The sequence below is a fragment of the Passer domesticus genome, chromosome 10 (genome assembly GCF_036417665.1).
Source record: "Passer domesticus isolate bPasDom1 chromosome 10, bPasDom1.hap1, whole genome shotgun sequence".
Classification (NCBI taxonomy): domain Eukaryota; kingdom Metazoa; phylum Chordata; class Aves; order Passeriformes; family Passeridae; genus Passer; species Passer domesticus.
This window is the reverse complement of record NC_087483.1, coordinates 37,583,509-37,603,990: the sequence shown is the minus strand read 5'-3', so window position 1 is coordinate 37,603,990 and position 20,482 is coordinate 37,583,509. Positions and strand designations below refer to the sequence as shown.

The 20,482-nt window shown below is 41.5% G+C and overlaps 1 protein-coding gene across 5 annotated transcripts in view; it reads right to left on the bottom strand.

The window, feature by feature from the left end:
• Window positions 1-20,482, bottom strand: part of THSD7B (thrombospondin type 1 domain containing 7B) — a 490,174-nt gene that overhangs the window by 118,395 nt on the left and 351,297 nt on the right. For all 5 annotated transcript variants that reach the window (XR_010369499.1, XR_010369500.1, XM_064435254.1 and 2 more), the window contains 5 exons: window positions 16,600-16,791; window positions 12,962-13,196; window positions 11,187-11,302; window positions 5,424-5,556; window positions 4,333-4,436 (listed from right to left, as the gene is read on the bottom strand). Coding sequence is in view for 3 of the 5 variants with exons in the window: in XM_064435254.1 (XP_064291324.1) it covers window positions 4,333-4,436; window positions 5,424-5,556; window positions 11,187-11,302; window positions 12,962-13,196; window positions 16,600-16,791 (780 nt within the window). In the remaining 2 variants the exon portion in view is untranslated. The remainder of the gene's footprint in view (window positions 1-4,332; window positions 4,437-5,423; window positions 5,557-11,186; window positions 11,303-12,961; window positions 13,197-16,599; window positions 16,792-20,482) is intronic.

The window sequence follows — 20,482 nt, the reverse complement described above, 5'->3', positions numbered from 1 at the left end:
CAGAGATGTTCAATGGGACTGTCCAGGATTGAACCACCCCGTGACCTCTGGTGAGATAGGGAGAGTTTTGTTCTCCAAAGCTAAGGAATAGCTTCTTATTACTGCATTGGTGAGTGTGCATTGTTGTTTTCCTGTACATAAATCAATAAACTAGCTCTAAAAATATTTCCTGCTCTGTGTCACAGCATTTCTGTATTCCTGAGATGGGGAGCTACAGCTCTGAGAAGGACTTACTGTCTCATTAACAGGGGGAAATATGGTCAAACACTCCAAATGAATCAAAGCAAAGTGGCAGGAGCAAGAGAAATAAGACATGGCACTTTCCATTGCTGAAGCTTCTCCTTGCTTTTGGAAAGCAACTCGTTTTTTCATAATCATGTTGTCAGTGTATTTCCAGGACCAGTTTTTAAAGCAGAGTCTCATTAGACCTGTCTGGTCTTTAATACATGTCTGTTTACACCGCCAATGGTGTTTGAAGCAACCTTCAAAGACACTTCCTTAAAACAGGCTTTCCATCCACTAATTAAACCTTAACAATCCCTTGTAATGAACAACACATTTTTTCCCAAAAATTGTGGATGTCCCAGGTAGTTCATGTCAGCACTGAAAGGAGAGGTCATTCCTGAAGGATCCTCCATCACAAACATCTGAGACCAGGGAAGTCACCAAACAGCACCTGAAGAAGCAGCGATTCTCATGAAACCATGGAATGGTCTGAACTGGAAACCATCCAGCTCATCTCATTCCACCCCTGCCATGGGCAAGGACACCCTCCACTATCCCAGGGTAGATCCCTGAACACTTCAGAGATGGGGGCATCCACAACTTCTCTGGTTATCCCGTGCCAGAGCCTAACCACTCTTGAAGGTAAGACTTTGTTCCAGCTCTACTTTTTGTCAATTTAAAGCCATTCCCCCTTGCCCTATCACTCCATGCCCTCTCCAGCTCTCTTGAAGCCCCTTCAGAGCACAGTAAGAGTCTCCAGAATCTCCCTGGAGCCTTCTCTTCTCCAGGCTGAACAACCCCAGCTCTCAGCTTGTTTTCATAGCAGAGGTTCTTGAGTCTTCTGAGCATCTCTGTGATTTCCCCTGGACCTGCTCCAGCAGGTCCACATCATTCCTATGTAAGCACCCCAGAGCTGGATGCAGAGCTCCAGGTGGGGTCTCAGAGTGGGGCAGAGGGGCAGAATCCCCTCCACCATCTGCTGCCCCCACTGCTTTGGATGCAGCCCAGGACAAGGATGGGTGTCTGGGCTTCAGTGCACATTGCCATCACTGAGCTGCTCATCAACCAACACTCCCAAGTCCTTCTTTCCAGGGCTGCTCCCAGTCCATGCTTCACCCAGCCTGTATTTCTGCTATGGATTGCACCCACCTTTGTGCAGTTCCTTTTCTCACAGTCTTGACACCTCCTAGTAAATTAGTCCCTGGTGGAGGCTGAGAGCTGAACAGCACCACATAAGTTTGCAAAGCTCCTCATTTACTGATAGTAATGTTGTCTTATGTAACTGTCAAGCAACATCCTCACCCTGTTTCATTTGAGTGCCCTGTCTTGGGGGCTTTTTGCCAATCATTCCTCAACTAAGTTGAAATAACAACTATATTTATTAGTTCTATAGGCTACCTTTCTCTTTCCTATGGCACTGCTTGCTGAATAAGTTAGTCCATCGAAGCCGATGTAAAAAATGAAAGGTTATTGTAATTAGTGTAATATCTTTCCAAGACAAAACCATAAAAAACTGCAGCTTCAGACAGCTGTCATCTCCTTGGCTATTCTGCTTATTATTCACAGACAAACTCTGATATCTTCTGCATATTATGCAGTATGTTCACATGCAATTTCAGTGAAAATGCTCATGGAACAGGATCTCTATGTATCTATCTCAGAATCTTGCTGAGAGAAAGAACAGAGCTTGAAAGTCATTTCAGACCTCATTTTCCATCAGTACAGTCGTTGTCCTAAAGAGGTACACATAAACACATACTTTTTTCTTTAGAAATAATTTATATGAATTCAGTGTTCTAATATAATTGGCTAGATATGACAGTCACTGAAAACTAAAATCCTCTTTTTTATACGACAGTCAGGATATGGAGAGAAAAAAAAAATCTAAAAAAATGGATTCTTCAAGGAACAGTGAGACTGATTATCTTCAGAAGTAAAAGGGTAATTGCTGTCACACGGCAAAAAAGGAACCAGGAAAATTCATATGAATACTCTTTGGAGAAGAAGCACTTACTGGCTAAAGATGCTGTACTTTATGTAATGCAATTACTGTGTGGAGTGGTGGTGATACCTCAAATGCAAGCTCATTCACAGGATGCCTGAATATTGCAGTACAGCATCATCTATCTCTTACACTTGGGGTTCTTCCAGTGATGGCACAGATTCCCCTGAAAACACCTACAGACTCGCAGTATCATACAAGGAAATTTAGGACAGAAGGGTCCTCTGAGGACCCAGTGCCTGCTCTAAGCAGGATCGACCTCAAAGTTAGAAAAGGCTGCTCAAGACCTTTTTTTGTTGAGTGTTCAGTATCTCCAAACTATCAGCAGTCTCTCTGGGCAATCTGGGAGTTTCTCTCACTCCAGCCTATGACTTGTCTTCTGTTAATTCACTATGCATCTCTGGGAAGTGTGGATCCATCTCATATATGAACTCCACACTAGACATTCTTCTAGGCTGAACAAACCAAATCCCCAGCCTCACCTCACATGGTAATCCAAAAACATGTCCAAACCACCTTCCAGTGAAGAATGGCAGGATCAGAAGTCCTTCAGTGTTGAGGTTTAAAAGCTGAAGACCCCCTGCAAGGCATGTAAGCAAAAACACCTCCCCTGCCTAAGGGGCTGCTCCCTGACAACACAGAGCACCTCTGCACACTCCCGAGGAGCTCAAGTACCAGCAAGGACAGGTATTAACAAAACCTTTATGAAAGGTTCCCTTACTAAACACTTCTACATATAAGGTACAGAACTGCCGAAAACCCAGCAGCTTCTTTTCCAGACACAGTGTAGTCAGGGTGAGCAGCTGTGTTTCAGCTGCCTTCTCTGTGGAGATCACTCCTCCTGTTCATACAAAATATCTTTTCTTCCATGGGTTTCATCTGAGATCTCCTTTTCCTGAGACCCCACTCATCTTTAATAATACCCAGCAGAGTGGTTCTATCACTACATGTAATTATGAAAACCAAAGCTGCTACAAAAGCCACAGTTAATTACAAAAAAGTGAACGTGGCACTGGAATGATTTTTGCTTAAACTCATGACTGTAGGTTTTTCACAATTACCAGAGAACAGTACATAGCCTAGGTAATTACTGGAGGGCTCTCCACAGCATAAAAGTAAGTGTGATACTCTTCTGTTATACTTCTAATTATGTCAGAGTAAGATGAACACAAAGTTCATGCACCTACTAGAACATAAAGATTACCATCCCTTCACACAGACTGAACAACACAATTTATAGATTTGAAAACCTTGTGGAAAGGTTTGTGGTCAAAACCTAGTTAAAGATATTTACTCCTTTGAGTTTTAGTTTAAAACACATTTCTTCTTTCAGATACATCCCACATACTGTCAGGGCTTTTCTTTCTTTTCCTTTGTTTCCAAATTATATAAGAAATTCATTTCATCTTTAAAGAATAGCTTCTACCTTTGTGAAGGAGTAAATTATTATGTCAAGTTTCCTCAGTTAGCATACCTGTATAGCAATTTTTTTTCAAAAAAAATAACCTTTTGTTAAAGGTTTTATTTTATTTCCCAGGAGACTGATAACAGCCACATCTCCAGCCATCTGCAGGCACCACTACACACTGATGCATACCCTGAACATTCTTCTCAACAGTTCTGTTCAGACAATGGGACCACTAATTTCTAAGTGCTTAATTATGCCAAGGGCAGGAGCCCAAAGCCTTTACCCATGCTGAACTTCTTCAACAGTCTTAATGAAAATCAGGCCTCAGGCAAATCATTAGTAAAATTCAAAATCATGAGGAAATTATCCTTTCCATTTTTAGCACGAAGAATAGATTACTTCATAAAGGCCTATAGATAAATCATTTAAAGCTCACACACTTCAGCTTTAGGCAGAAAAGCAGGTTAAGATATTTGAACATCAAGCATAGATCTCCTCCTATACTCCAAGCTATTGTGTTAGTGGTACTTTAATTCCCAGCACAGGAGAAAACTGAATTATGGAAGCAATTCCCAAAACACTTTATTTCATAAAGTACTTCAGTGAGTTTCCAAATCACCTACTGCAAAAGAGCAAAGACCCTACTCAAATGCCATGTGCAACACCTTTAGCACAGGGGCTGGATGGAGGCTCTTACCCCTGGACTGCAGGCCGTGCCCACACGCCTCGCTCTGCCCCGGCGGGCCCGGGCGCACCGAGCCTGGCACCAGCACACAGGGGCTCCAGCGGTGGCTCTTCCACCTGCAGCAGAACAGCCAACAATGAAGCGCTTACAACTGCAACAAAGAACAAATCTGAGCACAAACTCCAGTTACCAATCATTTGGAGTCACAAAGCTGTAATTACTCCTGACACAAGCACTGGGAACTGGAATTCAGATGCCAGGTTCACCTTCCAGGAAACCACATCCTTGTCCAGCAATGTTCCCCTTTCTCATCTTGCAGAGCATGTTTCAAAGTTAGGTAAGATACACAGGAAATAGCTCCAGAGGGCTTTGCCACCAGGCTCTCCTCCTGCTCTCACACAGCTGATGGTGCTCCCAGTCTGCTTTCCATGCTCACAGGTGTGCCAGCCATGGGAAGCAGCTTTCCATGGCACCAGGCAGAGCAGAGCGTTGTGTCCCCTGCCTGGCACTGCCTTCAGCTCCACACTCTGCTCCAGGACAATCCCCTATGGGATGTGCAGGCTGGAGAGTCATATGCAAAGATATAATGCTTTTCTATTTACTAATATTGCACAACAGATGGGCCACAGAATCTTAATGAAGAGCAGTGAGTAACTGCTCTATTGCATTGTTTGTCTAATCAGAACTTTTTAAGTGTGTACTATTCACTGGAGGGAGAGTACCAGGGGAAAAGACAAGAGTTTCTGTAATAACCATGCAATTATGATTCAGGCACTCTAGGGCTTGTGGTCCCAAAATAGCTTACATTGATTTTTAGATACAATGAGAGGGGAGTTCCCAGTAACAGCTTCCTTGCACACATCAAGCCCTGAGGTTACTATTTCTAGGAGCTGTGTCTGTTGGTGCTTATTCTGATGATGCCAGATCTACTGAAATCTCCAGTTTGAACTCTAATTTTACATATTTTGCAAGGCACATTATTTGCTTTAAACTCTGCATTTTCCAACATTATCTAATTTTCTGGTGAAAATTGTGCAGGACAAGAGTCATTTCTGGAGAAGAGGACACCCATTACAGACTGATTCCAAGCCAACAGTTTTTACCTATACACTGGACAGATGGGAACATCTTCACATTCTCTTTCCTCATACAAGGTGTCTGGACATGCCTGTCCCCCACTGGCAGAATCCTGAAGGATGATCCTGTACCGGGACTGCTTAACTGCAGTGGCATTGCCTGTAAACAAAACAAGACATGGTTGTCATCCCAAATTAGTGATTTAGCTGCCTTGGTTAGAAACATTCTCTGTGTTTCATTTATATTTTGAAACTATGAGCATTCTAACATTTCTTCCTTTAAAATTACCAGTAGCTCAGCAGGACAGCAGCTGGAAGGATGATAAATCAACAGCCTAAGAAATGCATCAAAAACCATCTATTTAACAGAACACCAAATCAAGTAAGACAATAAATAAATAAGAAAATAAACACCTTAAGTGGGAAAAAGAATAAAAGCCAAAGAAACAAACTGTCATAAAGGAAGGTTTTGTTTCTGAGATCACATTCTGGTGGTCTTAGGCTGCTACCAGTAACCCATCTTTATGGCTCTAGAAATCAGAGATGATAACTTGCTGATAGGAAAACCATTGCAACCAACAGAGGCTAACTCTCTACTTAACCTGAGTTGATGCAAGACCAATCCATCTAGAAACACAGTTCACAAAATCCATGCACAGAATGCAGCAGGAAAGACAAGAACAAGATTTATCTGTCTCTACAGCTAAAGCAAACACAATTCTTGGCTGTGTAATTGGTATGAGCAAACTGAGAGCTGGTTTAACCACTACATATGGCATTCTCTGGGTACTGTACTCTCACACTTCAAAAACAGGTGCTGGAAAAGTAAAAAGGGATCTCAGGAGAATTCCTTGAAGTATTACAGAGCACATAAAAAACTTTAAATAATAGACTTCATCAAATATGTCTGAAAGAGGAAAGTAATGTGCCAATAAGCCCACCATGAGTATTATTTTTCCAGCTCAGAATAAGAGCAAAGCTGCAGCACCAAAATTACAATGGAGTAGAATAAAAGAAAAACTTAGAAACCACATCATGAGCACAAAACACAAGCAGAGATCCAAGAAAAATGTTGACTTTAAAAATACCAAATCATACAAGCCTCCACTGGCACATGTACCACCACTGTGAGATCACTGCAAAGGGACACTGCACTGGCAGGAGGCTGCTCAGCACAGCTGCTGCCCTGTGCAGGAAAAGCACATCCAGAGAGATCCCTCTCCTGCTGCTTTCACAGCCACTACCTGAGGCAGCTCTACAGCTTCCTAGAGCCTCCTTTCACAGCCTGATTTGCTGCCTCACAAAGAGCCTTTTCTTACAATCTAGCCCACACCATCGCTCCTGGAAATTAAACTGTTTTATCTTCTGTCCACTACATGAAGAAAAGAGTTTATCCCTGTCACCTAATGCATAACCTTTACAAAATTGCAAGGGATTGCATTCATTCTAAGTCTTCCCCTCTCTAAACTAAGCAAACCCAGTCTTTGTAGGTCCAATTCAATTCCCTCTCATTGCTCACTTTCACACAGTGCCCGAAAATGTGCAGCCTCCCCAGGGCACAGTACAGTGACCCCTCAGGGGTCTCACACACAACACACCCAGGAATTTGACAAGCCTGGTGTGAGTTTCAGCACTTCTAATTGCTGACTTCCATTCATTTTGTAGTCCATTGCATCTCCAGAGGTGCCTGAGGCCACAAAGACTATTTAGGGAGCAGAGCACTTGACACACAGAAGAGACCAAGGTTGCTGGGACTCTTCAGCTTGGAGAGAAGGCTCACAGGATCTTATCAGTGTGTATCAATACACTACAAGAGGCAGTAAAGGAGACACAGACTATTTTCACTGTGATATCCACTCTGAGATTTTTCAAGCAGCTGAGTACCCATTTAAGAGTCATTTAATTTAAGCCACTGTTCCTCAGCTTCCTGATAAAAGTTTAATGTGTCAAAAATCTACCACTTCCCTTAATTAGAACAGCTACTCTGTCGAAAAAAAAGAGGAGATGAAATTTATTGGGCACAATTTGTTCTCAGTAAATCCTTACTGGCCAGTTTATTACAATCTGATTCTTGAAATGTTTATATCTTGAGTAATAACATGTTCTTGTGTCTTTCTACATAATGAAGTTAGGATGAGTAATCTACAACTTTCTTGTTGGAGGAGCAGAGGTGAGAGGGCGAGATTTGGTTTGGTCTGCCTTGGTATTACTGAGTTTTAGTTTTTTAAGACATAATTTCTCACCCATGAGAGAATCACCCGATGCTCTGGCATTACTTTACTACTTCCTTCTTATTCACACAACCTCACTGACATGGGAACAGCTACTCATTGGAAACACTCCTGGGTCCACCTTTCTCCTGGCTGCAGACAGGAAACAACAGCAACAATTGCACATTCCCCATGCTGTACTTCCCCCATTTTTCAGAATGTACATTTCATTCAGTTTCCCTTATTTTTAATCCATTTATGCAACTTTCACTGTCTAATATCCACCAGCTAAGTCTGCATTCTTGATTTCTTGCTTCTAATCTTTGTGAAACAATATGAGAATCCAAAAGGAAACAGGTTCCTGAACACCTCTGATAGTAAGATATAAAAGAGTTTCTCTAGAGGTGTGTGGTGCTCCTCTTCATGGTTTGAACCTTGAACTTGTAAATCACTTACAGACTGACACATGCCTTGCTCCCCAGTGCTACTGGCTTGCTATTAGCACAGTTTCAGAATAGAAATTATAATCCAGAAGGGCTTCAGCCCCTTGGAGAGGCTTTCTTGGAGCTTCCAGATCTTCTGTACTCCTGTCTGCATAGAACAAGTTCCCAAGAGGTGTAGATACCAATTCCTGCAGTTTGTTGAAGTCTTTTCTGTTCCTTTTTTTTAATGTCTTGTTGATATTGCCATCCTTCCTTTCCAAGAATCATGAACTCCATCACTTTATGATGATTTTCATTCAAATTATCTACCACCATTTGAATCTTACCCATTTCCTTCCTATTAATCAGTACCAAATCTAAATGAGCTTCCCACAGTCATTTTCTCCACCTCAAGAAACTAAATTATCCTCAACATTTATTGCACCTTACTCAAACCCCATTTTCAAAATTGAATTTCCTCCCTGGCTTTTCTGTAGCATTCCTTACAAATGTTAATGAGCATAATTTTTATATTTCAGTTAAAATTGCTATAGCCTAATTTTTCCAGAGTACCAGCACTGTGGAGAACTGTCCTTTTAAAGCCAAACTGATTTGCAGCATGGCTATGACTGTTTGCCCTCCTGAAAAAAAATCAAGCCTCAGGACCATCTTAACTTCTCTGTCCTTGACTTTGTAACTCAGATAATGCTGTTTGAGAATTTCAGGGGTTCCTTATCTCTGCTTCCACTCCCTGCTCCTGTGCCACCAGCCTCCATTCTCCTCCTTTGCAGAGCCATAAAGCTCTTACCAAGCCACTCTTACTCCTCCCTGGATCTTGCATCCTTCTTTCCTCTGTCTTTCACCCCCAGGGCTCACAGAGCTGCACCACCACTCTCAGGTGAGGGATAAAATCCGTTTTCACTTCTGGAACTTGTGCTGTATCAGGCCCAGTTTCCACAGAAAACATTCAGCTTCCCACTCTGATCCTGAGCAGATGGAAAGCCAGAGTCTTGTCAACACGAGACTCTGCTCACAAATTTTCTGAGATTTTCTGGGATTTTAGTCACCAAAATCAGTGCTGTCTGCAACACCTTTGTAGAGATAAGAGCTCTTAAGTCTTCCACTTTGACCAGCTCTGGTCTTGTGTCTATGAGGATTGGAAGTGGCAGATCATGGACTGTCTGACACAAGGTAGAGGTTGTTGGAATTTCTTATTGTGGCACACCATGTATTTTATCCACTTTTATCTGTCTCATTTCAAATCTGATTTAAGGCATGGGGGAAAATAGGACAGCTACTATCTAACATTTCATGTAAACTTGTTTAGAGAATTAAGTAACTGAAATTTCTAACCTTCCTCCTGGACAACCAATGCCCAGAAGAGAAGAGGCACTTACAGATACCATCTATTTTCAGAAGGCAGATGAAAAATGTTATTTATTGTTAGTTGTTTGCCTTTTTTAATCTCCCTGTTTTAAATCTATGCTGACAGACCAGGGAGTACCTCATCCATACTGAAAGCAGTTGCCTCTCCAGGCCACCTTCACCCCCAGGAAAGCAGGTGACAGAGGAAAATCCACCTGCTGCTCATCCAGACCATTTCACATCCTGAAACCACCCTACTGCTTCTTTGATTCTTTTTTCAATCCATCCTCAAAGCCCAGGTAAAACAGATACATTACAGAAGACTGAAGTAGACAGTTGCCACCTGTAAGTACCTGAAATGGCAGAGAATCAATAACTTGCAACAACCTCCCTGCTCCTGCCTCCCCAACAGGTGCTGGGACTCCGTGGCACTTCCTTTGTGAATTATGTTGTCCACCCATCTGTTACTGCCCTAAGTTCAGTGCTGTCTGCACTTCAGAGGCTGGAGATAATCTTCTGCCAGATGACAGACGGTTGTCTGATGACATTTAAATGTAGGGAAAATGTCAGCTTTTTTACTGTGAGATGGTAAACTTGGATGTATTTCCTCAGATAAACTACAAACAGCTCAACTGGTAAAGTTCTGTGTAAAGCTGATTTAGTGATTCCATGTTTGTCTAAGTTCTGATCTTATGCTGGTACACAATTAATTTTAAATCTGCCAGGCAATACCTGTTCCTGCTTGATCTGATTAGTAATTCACCATCTGTATATTGCTTTCATTAAATACAACTTTTCCATAAAAAAACCCACAACACCCCTAACAACTCACGTATGTATAGTGGCTTTGAAATTTCATTATCGTGCTGAGGTTTTAATTGTGCAATGCAAATTAAAAAAAAAAATCTTGCAATGCATATCAATAACAGATTTAGCAAAAAACAAACTCCCTCATCTAAGAAGTTTTAATTTAGAATTATATTAAAATGATAACACTGCCAAGGAGGTTAAATAATTAATTTCTTCTCATTTTAATTGTAGACTATTATTTAATAAACAAAGTAATTTACCAGGTAATTTATTCTACTCCTTCATAGGCAGCTCATTTAAAGTCTAAAAATAAATTGCTAATTAAAACAGGATTCACTGTTTTAGAAAGCAACTCATTTTCCTGTAAAATCTAACAAGGACTATGCTAAAGCATCCACTGATAATCTTTGAAGGGCAAGGAAACTACCAACAATAATGAAGTATTCTGATAAGTAAGCAGACTTTCATCTGAACAATTAATGAAACACAAATTCGTCAGAAAACCCAACGCTAGATGATTATAAAGAAACTTTGTTGAACACTCGTTGTGCCTCAAAGTTAACCAACAAGATCAAAGATGTTTGGCCCTTGAAAAAACACAAAGCACAGGAGGTACTTGCACACCCCTGCACATACACCCAGGTTGGTTGAGAAAATTACATTTGATATGTAATTTCAATATGCAATATGCAATTCCACGTGCAGCCACACAGCACAGGGGCCTTGGAGTTGTGACTCTGAAGGCAGAAACCCAGAAGGAATTTTTTTCTAGGCAAAGAGAATTCACATCTCCAAAGCTGCTCACAAGGATCCCACCTGCCCAAGGACAGGAACTCAAAAGTCAAGGTCCAAAGTCCTCAATTCCAAAGTTCATGCAGATGAATGCCCTAAAAATTACTAGACTGGTGTGAACTTCATCTGCCACATGTTTCTAGGCCAATGCCCTAATTTTTCCCCCAAATTTTGACTTCTTTAAGGCTTACCAGGCTGACAGGCTGTGGGGCAGGGTGTCCACTCACTGAACAGTGTAACAACACAGTCCTTCCTGCAGGGGAGGAGACACGGCCGCACTGCCTCGGGCCGGATGGACTCTGGACACCTGTGGATAAAACACAATAAAAACTAAAAACTATGGAGAAAGAGTCTATTCCTAAGACTTTCACAGAGCTGTGAGCACACTGCCATATCAAAGACCACTCCTGGCCAGAGCAAGCCTTATTTTTCTTTTCACTCACACAATTCAGCTGAATTTACTACATCTCAAGGATTAAAAAAAAAAAAAAATTGTTTTTAAAAACAGGGAGCTTAGCTTGATGACTACAGGCTAAATGTAGCTCTGTCTGTGACATCAAAGCTCATGGGAGTAAAACAGATATATTTATTACCAAAGAAAGTGACTAGTTGTGTTTATAAAGTAGTCCTGTTTTAGCACAACATGCAACAGCCTTCAAACCACCTGTCTGTAAGGGCTGATGACATATTCCTCAACTTTCAACCCCCAAGGAACACAAAAATAGTTTCAAGTGCAATACAGTACAAAGAGCTCTGTGATTTTCTTCATTCATTTTTAACTCCTACATGGAAAACATGTCATACACATTCTAATAAAAGTTTCAGACACAGTTAATATATGAGGACTTGAAGAATAGAAAAGGGACAATTTTATGGAATCTGTCAGATCTTGCAGATCAAGTTGGTGAACAGCAAGAGAATTACTCTTTCTTACCCCTTATTAATTTCTATTAAAAAGATCACTCAACAATACTTGGTAATGCATGCAATCCAAAATGATCCCATTTGAAGGAGGAATGTGTAACTAATTCAAAAAAGGAAAAAAAAAGTTAAAACCAGGATTCAGCTACTTAAGTGTTTACTTACCCCCCCTTCAGTTCCATTTCCTCTTACACCACCTCAAGAGTGGAGGGGGCAAACAACTATTTTAGGCATTACATAACTCTATAAGCAATATGTTTAATTAGGTAAAGTTCAAGTTTATCAATGCATTTGAGACATACACGAATACCAGATTTCTTTCATTTTATTTCATTAACCCCATTAACCTCAAGAATTTTAATTAACTTTACTGAAATCAGCACAGTCTGCTCACACAAACAGCATTGTTTTGAGAGTTACAATAGGAAACTCAGTTCTAAGTCTCTAGACTCATTAATGGTGCAAAAATAATTAGCAACGTCTTGATTTTTCGATATTAAGGAAAACATCTGTGCTACTTATTTTCCTCATTTAGTAAAGCAACGCAAAATTTGGGATATTTCTACTGCAGAATATGTAATTCTGCTGTGTTGCTATCACATTGTGGATGTTATATAAACCAAGTGAACAATATAGATCACACATATGGTACTGCCTTATTGGAGTGTAAATATAATGCAAAATCTATTTACTTTTTGTATTTGATTAGAGCACTGCTAATAAGGTGTTGCTCAACATTACATTCAAATGTATTTTATATTTTCCTCACACCTGTTCTTCAGGGAAAATATTTGCAGAAAGCTGTAAATTAGAGTAGCAGAGGAGCTCCAGCAAAAAATCACCACTGAAAGCATGCTTTTTGCCTGGATTTACATGGAAAATTAAAATGGGCTGGATATGTGGTTCGTGATGGTGTAGTGATGGAGCAGTACCTGGTTAGTCCTGCAATGAAATTATTTCAATGCTGCAGAGTCCATACACTTGCTGAAAATGCCTTTATACATCATGTATATTATATAAACACTACCGAGCTTTCTATAAATACCTTTTGGGAGTGACCTGGCCAGAGCTGCTCTTCCTGCAGAAGACTTTCCTTGTCTGAATGCCCACCCCACAGGTGGCCTCCCCGCTCCAGCTGGAGGTGGCGTTGAGCGCCGTGCCCAGCACGTCCTCGGAGCAGGAGCTCCAGGGAGACACTTCCCAGAAGAAATGCACACACTGGTGCTCGTTGCAGGCACGCTGCTCCTGCAGGGCTCGCTCAGGGGGACAGGCTTTTCCACCTGGAAAGGGTCAAGAGAACATCACATCCTTGTCTCATGGCGTGTGGCAAAAGGAAGATGAGGAAAAATTTTTTTAAGAAGCCAGGTTTGCACAATACCTTCTCTTTCCCCTTCCCCGCCCCCTACAAAAAATAAATAAATAAAACTTAAATAAAGCTGTTGACCTTTATGGCTGCAATAACAACCTTCTAAAATATTGTTTCCTCATTAAACTAGCCTTGCATAAAATTGTATTCCAATGCATAATGGAAACAGAAACAGGCAAAGTATATTTCTGAGTTACTTTATCAATAACTCCTACACACAGCCAAGTTAATTCCATTTAAATGCCAGTATCACTCAGTAAACATGCAATCAGGTTTAAAGACGAATTAAGCATTATTTTTATGTTCATTCTCCCTGCTAATCTCTCAAGCAGGAACATCTCTCTCTCATATTTGGACTCTATTCACGTTTGCCTTAAAGATTTGAGCAGTAGAGGAAGCTGAACTGTAATGACAGCAGGATGCATCAAATGACACCCACATCTGCAAATCAAGGAGGGGGGAAACTTGAAAGGCACATCTGGAGTATGAAGCCTTCACTTCTTTGAGGCACCATCCTTCAAACCCATGTCCAAAGACTTTGCTGAACTGCTGCACTTTGTCAGCAACTGGTGACAAAGCCCCAAAGTAGAGGAGTTTGAGGAGCCTCCCCAGAAGCTGTAACACTCCAGCCAGCAGTCTGAATTCATCCATCACAGCAGATGATGCTAGCTCAAAAAGCTACAGAGCAATGCAGCAAAATTTAACAGTAAGCATTGTCATTTTAAGAAGAAAGAAGCAAAAATTACTAAAATCAAAACCATTCTCCTCCAGGAGGGAGAACCCAGACAACTTGGGACACAGCCAAAGTGCTGGAGGTTTTGAAAGAGCTGAAGTGCTGGTGACAGATACCACAAGGTTCAGAGCACATTTACACCCTGCTAAAATCAACAGGAGATGAAGGGATGTCAAAGGGATGCAATTGCCTTACAGGACTGACCCTCCTGAAAAAAGGTAAGGCCCCAAATGGCCACAATGAATAGCAGTGAGAAAACAAAAAGAGAGAAACTACCTAACCCACTGGATAATCATGTCACATTACCATTCATCTTTTCATGAAAATGGACTGTTCCACACAGCGTTCAGTCTCAGAAATGTTTAGAATGATGATGGAGTAGAAAATGTCCCAGGTAGCTTATTTCCTGAAGAATCTGACTTGGCAGGAAAAACACAAACCAATTCTTTTTCTTGTGTGTTTGAGACACATCTTAAAAATAAAAAAATTGTAACAAGGAAATGGCAAAACACCTGATCCATTAGTAAGGAAAAAAAACCCCAAAACTAAAGAACATTTCCAACTCAAATTTTTAACTTCCCAGGGAAAAATTACAGTGGTTTTTTGTTTTTTTTTTAATATTATGTTAGTTACAATATGTTAACGAAGCTCTCCTAAACAAGGCTGATTTTAACTTAACATATAAAGAAATGTCTTATCTAAACTTGCCTGCAACACTGCAAGCAGGAGATGCTGTTTTTATAAAGAGCACAGGGGCCTGTCCACTATCTGCATTTCATTGATAACTTTTGTACAAAGAAAGCAGGACAACATGCCCTTGCCTGGCCATTCCAGTAGCCATTTAAAGATTATTTATGATGTTCAGCAGTTCCTATAATTCATTTTACACCTGCTGGGAGTATCTGCCCCATGATCTCCTCTTGCACCAAGTTTCAGACACTTGCTGTGTAAAGAATTATCTTTTAAAACCTGACTGAAATCAAATCCCACTGGTTTCATCAACAGCTTCCTGGTTATCATATTCTGGGAGCAGGTAAAAAGCTTGGAGAAAATGACCCAAAATTTCCTTAAGTCCTTCAACAGTAGAGCCACAGCTGACACTTCCTCCATTGACACAGGCCAAACAAAATGGCCCTTGCAAAGGTACCAGAGCTCTGTAGAAGTCAGGTGCTTAGCTGTGAGCTGGGTGTGAAAAAGGTAGAAAAAGCAGGTAATTCAAAATTGCCTTAATATTGCAGTAATAATGGTATTAACTCCACTTCCACTCTCCCAAATTTCAATCACTATCTGCACACAGACGTGTGACTCTGCACAGCAAATTGTAACACCATTGCTAAAGCTGCACAGAAAAAGTCAGGGAGTTTGATTTTAATAGTTAATTATTTCTTCCTGAGAAAGTTCAAGTACTCAGTTCAGAGTACACCATTTTTAGGTTAGTGCCTTTCAGGCTGAGATGATTGTGCTTGTGTACTTCCAGAATTCACTCCTTCACCATTTCACTCTCGTAATTCCATGTTTTATCTGTTATTTGGAGTCATTATTTCCATGGAAAATATGAGACCAACTGTATTTTCATTTTAATTATTCTCTAGCTCGTAGACTTTTTTAGTAGTAGTTATTATCATTCAATCAACAATTATCTTCATCCTGAAGGGTCCCAATTTTCTTCACAAGTGCTTATGAGGATCTTTATGTGAATACAGACCTTTCACATGAGTAAGGGTTTGAGAGATCAAGTCCTTACATTAGTCCAGAAACAGTGGGTGGCTTTAATTATAATTTATAAAATAGCATTTAACAGAGCTTGTCCTGGACTAGATTTGCATCTAAAAGTGTTTTGCTCTGCATTAACTGCACCCAGTTTTGGCACTAGCAAGTATTTTATGTCAACAAGGCTTTAGTCTGTTGGACCTCTTCACATTTTATGAATTTTTATGCACTTGATCCAAGACCTTCCAAATCCTGTGTGATAAACCAACACATAAAGTAATTATCATATGTGTAACTGAATCAGAAGACTACACTTCTAATACAAAAAGGTTTGTTTATATATAGCTGTATCACCGATGTTAATATGTAAAAAACCAGATACATTATATGTCCATGAAGATCAAGAAATTACATGTACTTATCAAGCGCTGTTTACTTACTACAACAAGCAGGTCCACACATTCCAGGTCTTACATTAAAAAAAAAAAAAAAAAGTCCTTTTCCATTTTCTCATTTTTCACAGCCCACTGGTTTTAAATCATTACTGATATGTTCCCATATAAAGACACTTGCATGACAACTCTGTCATGCAGCAATTTTACTGGTAGAGGATGAAGCTCTCCAGAACCAAATTCACACCCAGACAGGCCCTCAACAGCCAGCAATTCAGAGGCTGAAGTAAATAGTTTTCAACTGTGACAATTTCTCCAAGTGACACATGAACTCCAGCCCATCAAGATCTCTTAGTCTCTTGGCAGAGACAAGCATTCAGCATTATCCCTGATTCCTGAGGAACTGGGATTAGCTCTTGGCTCAGGAAAGGAAGTCAATGCATGAAAGGAACAGTGATTATCCAGCAATGTTCAGCACTCACCCTCGGCTGGAAGGGCCACGATGGACCTGCTCCTGCTCTGAGTGCCCTCGGCGTTTTTGCTGGAGCAGGAGTGGGAGCAGGGGGACCACGGGGACCACTCGCTGAGCACACAGTCCCTGGCACAAGGGACTTCACAAGCCACCACCCCGGGACGGGGAAGATCCGAGCAGAGGTGATGTGGAACTTCTTCACCTGGAGCAAATGGAACAAGACAGACATGGAGGGAGGCACGGCTTGGTTCAACACCCACAGCCTGCACCAGACACACTGACTTCATGTCACACGTCCACCTGCCTGTGGAGGAATGTGCTACAGAACAGCATGTGGTGAGGCTTCAGGCTGCAAAGTGTAATACTTGAACAACTATCTTAAAAATTTATTCAGGAAAGTAAAGAAGAAAAAAATGTGTTTCAAGCTCAGTGTGTGACATCTTGGCTGCAGTCCATTCTCTGAAGCAGGTAAGCGAAAGGAATGGGATAATTTCATCAAAAGAAAGCTGTAATATCTCAACAGAACTAACGATAATTGCCCCATATTTTCTAGCAATCTCTACTTACAGAACTTATTTTCCACAGTTCAAATTGTGCAGGCCCCCAAAGAAGTCAAGATTCTTTTTCCTGTAGGCCAGAGAAGTTTTGGTCCTTCCCCTTCAGCCTCCCCAGAATGAGCCACTCTTATTTCTGACTCTTGCCTCTCACCCAAAAGCGAGGAGATCTAAAATTATTAATCTATTGGGCCACCACCATTCAAGAGAGAAATACTTTCTGCTGCAGATGAACCAAGAGGCCTGGACCAAAGCAGACGTCCTGATGAGAAGCATCTTTTCAAAAGCCCTTTCAACAAGAAGGACAGTGGGGAAAACCTGCCAACCAGAAGAACTACTGCCAGAATGAGCAGCAGAAGGAGGCACATGAGGAATGTCATGTGGAATACAACACAGAGAACTATTGTTTTTAGAAAGGAAAATAAACTATTATTTTAAATAAGAAATTTAAGTAATAACATAGAATTTATAAGGACATTATAATTCATAAAAATTCATAAAATATAATTCTTTTAGTACTGAATTACACCCAATGTCTTACAAATGTATTTTAAGCAATGAACAGTCATGACTGACTTTGCTACACTGTCCAATTACTTAGTATTTCTGGATCCTCAGGAAACTTCAGCTACATCTGAAGTTTCTAGAAGCTCAACTGTTTATAAACAAAAGGGTCCCATCACATGTTACCTCCTCTTTTGCCCTTATAATAGTCACAAACCTCTCCTTCAAGATTTCTTTAATTATGAACCTAGGGAAAAAACCATAATGACTATCCAGCCTTAATTATACGTTAAAAAAATAAAAAATTATAATGGCAGAAAGTGCCTCTTTCACCTCACGCTCCAGGAACAGGCTCAGTAACAAGGCAGCCCAGGAAGCAATTATAACTGGGAGGGTAGAAAACTGAGCTGCTTTTACAAGAGCCCACATCTACAAGTGAGTAAATAAGAGAGGCAGGCTGTGAGCACATAAAGCTGTCAACAGCACAGCGCTATTATCTGCAGTTGCATCCCTAAATGAAGACAGGCTCATCACCCTCAAGGCACAGATAAAACTTTTCAAGCGTATTATGAGAAGGAACAGCAGATCCAGCAGGCAATCAGACTGCAAGATATGGTTAAAAATGCTTTGGTTTTATACTCCCTTTCCTTCATGCTCACCTGGAAAGGCTCGTTGTGCCCAGTGTTTGCACCACCACCCTACACAGAGCCCCCATCCATTGGTGCTGCAATTGGCATCCCAAGCAAAACCAAACTGAAAACACTTTGACCAGCCTCTGTACCACCACTGCTGCTTTGGATGCTCACCTAATGCTAAGAACAACCTCCAGGGGGAAAAAAAAAAAAAAAAAAAAAAAAAAAAAAAGAAAAAAAAAAAGTGAAAACAGCAAATAAACCTGTTAGGCTTATTCCAGCTGTCTTCCCAAGCCACCTAAGCGTCAAAATCCGCGCTAACATCTGACAGCTTGTCTGTACGGCAGCAGGTAAGGCAGGGCGGCCGGGCAGGCTGATTTTAGGAGTCTGGTACAGCAGCATCAAGAGATTACATGCTTTGGAGAAGCAGGGTGAAACACCTTCCTCCCCTCCAGCACTGACAGGGAAGCAGGTGGACAGCCAGGGACAGGCTTCAGAACCAGGTGGGATGAGGTGGGACATTGGCCCTGAAAGCACGAGCCCCACCCCTCCATCCACAGCTCAGGTTATCTGTTACATCAGCACTTTATGGACACAAAGTGCCATGATGTTCACCAAATTCTGAATTTAGCCATTTTTTTCCCACCAATCAGACTGTGCTACAGATCTAAGCATCAGAGAAGAACTACTTATTGAAAGCAAGAAAGCCTTTCCGCTGATTTAATCAGACTTTTAAAAACTCAAATCACTCCTCTCAGAAGATCATTTAAAACACTTGGGGCCCCTTTGAGGTGGCTTTTTCCACCCATAAGCTCACATTGTCACATATTGTGGGGTGACCACCCTGTGGGGAAGGGAGGCAAATACACTTTCAACTTCCTCCTTCCAGGATTTCTTTTCAGACTGGATTTACAGCAGGTGACAGGGACACTGCAAACAGAGGCTGCAATTCACAATTCCTGGGCAAAGAAAGGAAGCTTTGTGCTTTGTTAGAAAGAGTTTACCACCGGGTGCATGAAGGCACAATTCAACTCTCACTTTGATTTACTTTATAGCTCCATTTGCCGTGTTCAGGTTTAATCACTGCCTTCTATTACTGCAGAAGGGGAATTTCTTCTGTGCCAGCCGCCTGGCAGAGAATTCTCAGAAAACTACTGTATACTACAAAGGGAGGTAATAATCTTTAATTTTCCATGAAAAATACTAGAACAGGACATAGCTGAAGTGTGCTTTATGCATTGTTGCAGATTTAAAGGGAATATTAAATTCTCAAGAGCTTCCACACTGTCCACTCAGTACCTTGAAAGTATAATTCTTATCTCACATATGGCTGAATAATCTTTCTAGATCTTTCCATAATCTTTACATCAACAAGGCGTGTTCTGTGGAGCCAGATGGAGGATCCACCTAAATGTACTGACGAAGCTGGCAGAAGGGCACACCACACCACACTCCATTTTTTACTAGAAGTCCTGGCTATCCAGGAAAGTCCCAGAGGTGACTGGTGACTGGGGGTTGGAAATGTGACACCCAGCTACAAGAAGGGCTGAAAGGAGGATCCAGGGAACTTCAGGCCTGCAGCTTGACCTCAGTACCAGCAAAGGTGATGGAGTAGATCATCTTGACTGCTATCACACAGCATCTACAACACAACCAGGGGATCATTCCCAGACACCATGCATTTAGGAAAAGCAGATCCTGCTTAACCAATCTGATCTCCTGCTATGACAAGGTGACCCACTTAGTGGATGAGGGAAAGGCTGTGGATGTATCTATCTGGACTTTATCAAAGCCTTTGATAGAATTTCCCACAGCACTCTCCTGGAGAGACTGGCTGCTCATGGCTTGGACTGGTGCAGTGTGCTGGGTAAAGCCTGTCTGACATCCAGTCCCAGGGAGTGGTGACTGGAGTTACATCCAGCTGGGGCTGCCACCACTGGTGCCTCCCAGGGCCCAGCCCTGTCCCAGCCCTGTTTAACATCTTTACTGATGATCTGGACAAGGGCATCGAGGGCACTCTCAGCAAGCTCATGGACAACACCAAACTGGGCAGGAGTGTGGATCTGCTGGAGGGCAGGAAGGCTCTGCAGGGGGCTCTGGACAGGCTGGATCAGAGGGCTGAGGCCAGCTGTGTGAGGTTCAACAAGGCCAAGAACTGGGTCCTGCACTTGGATCACAAAACCCAGGCATCTCTCCAGGCTGG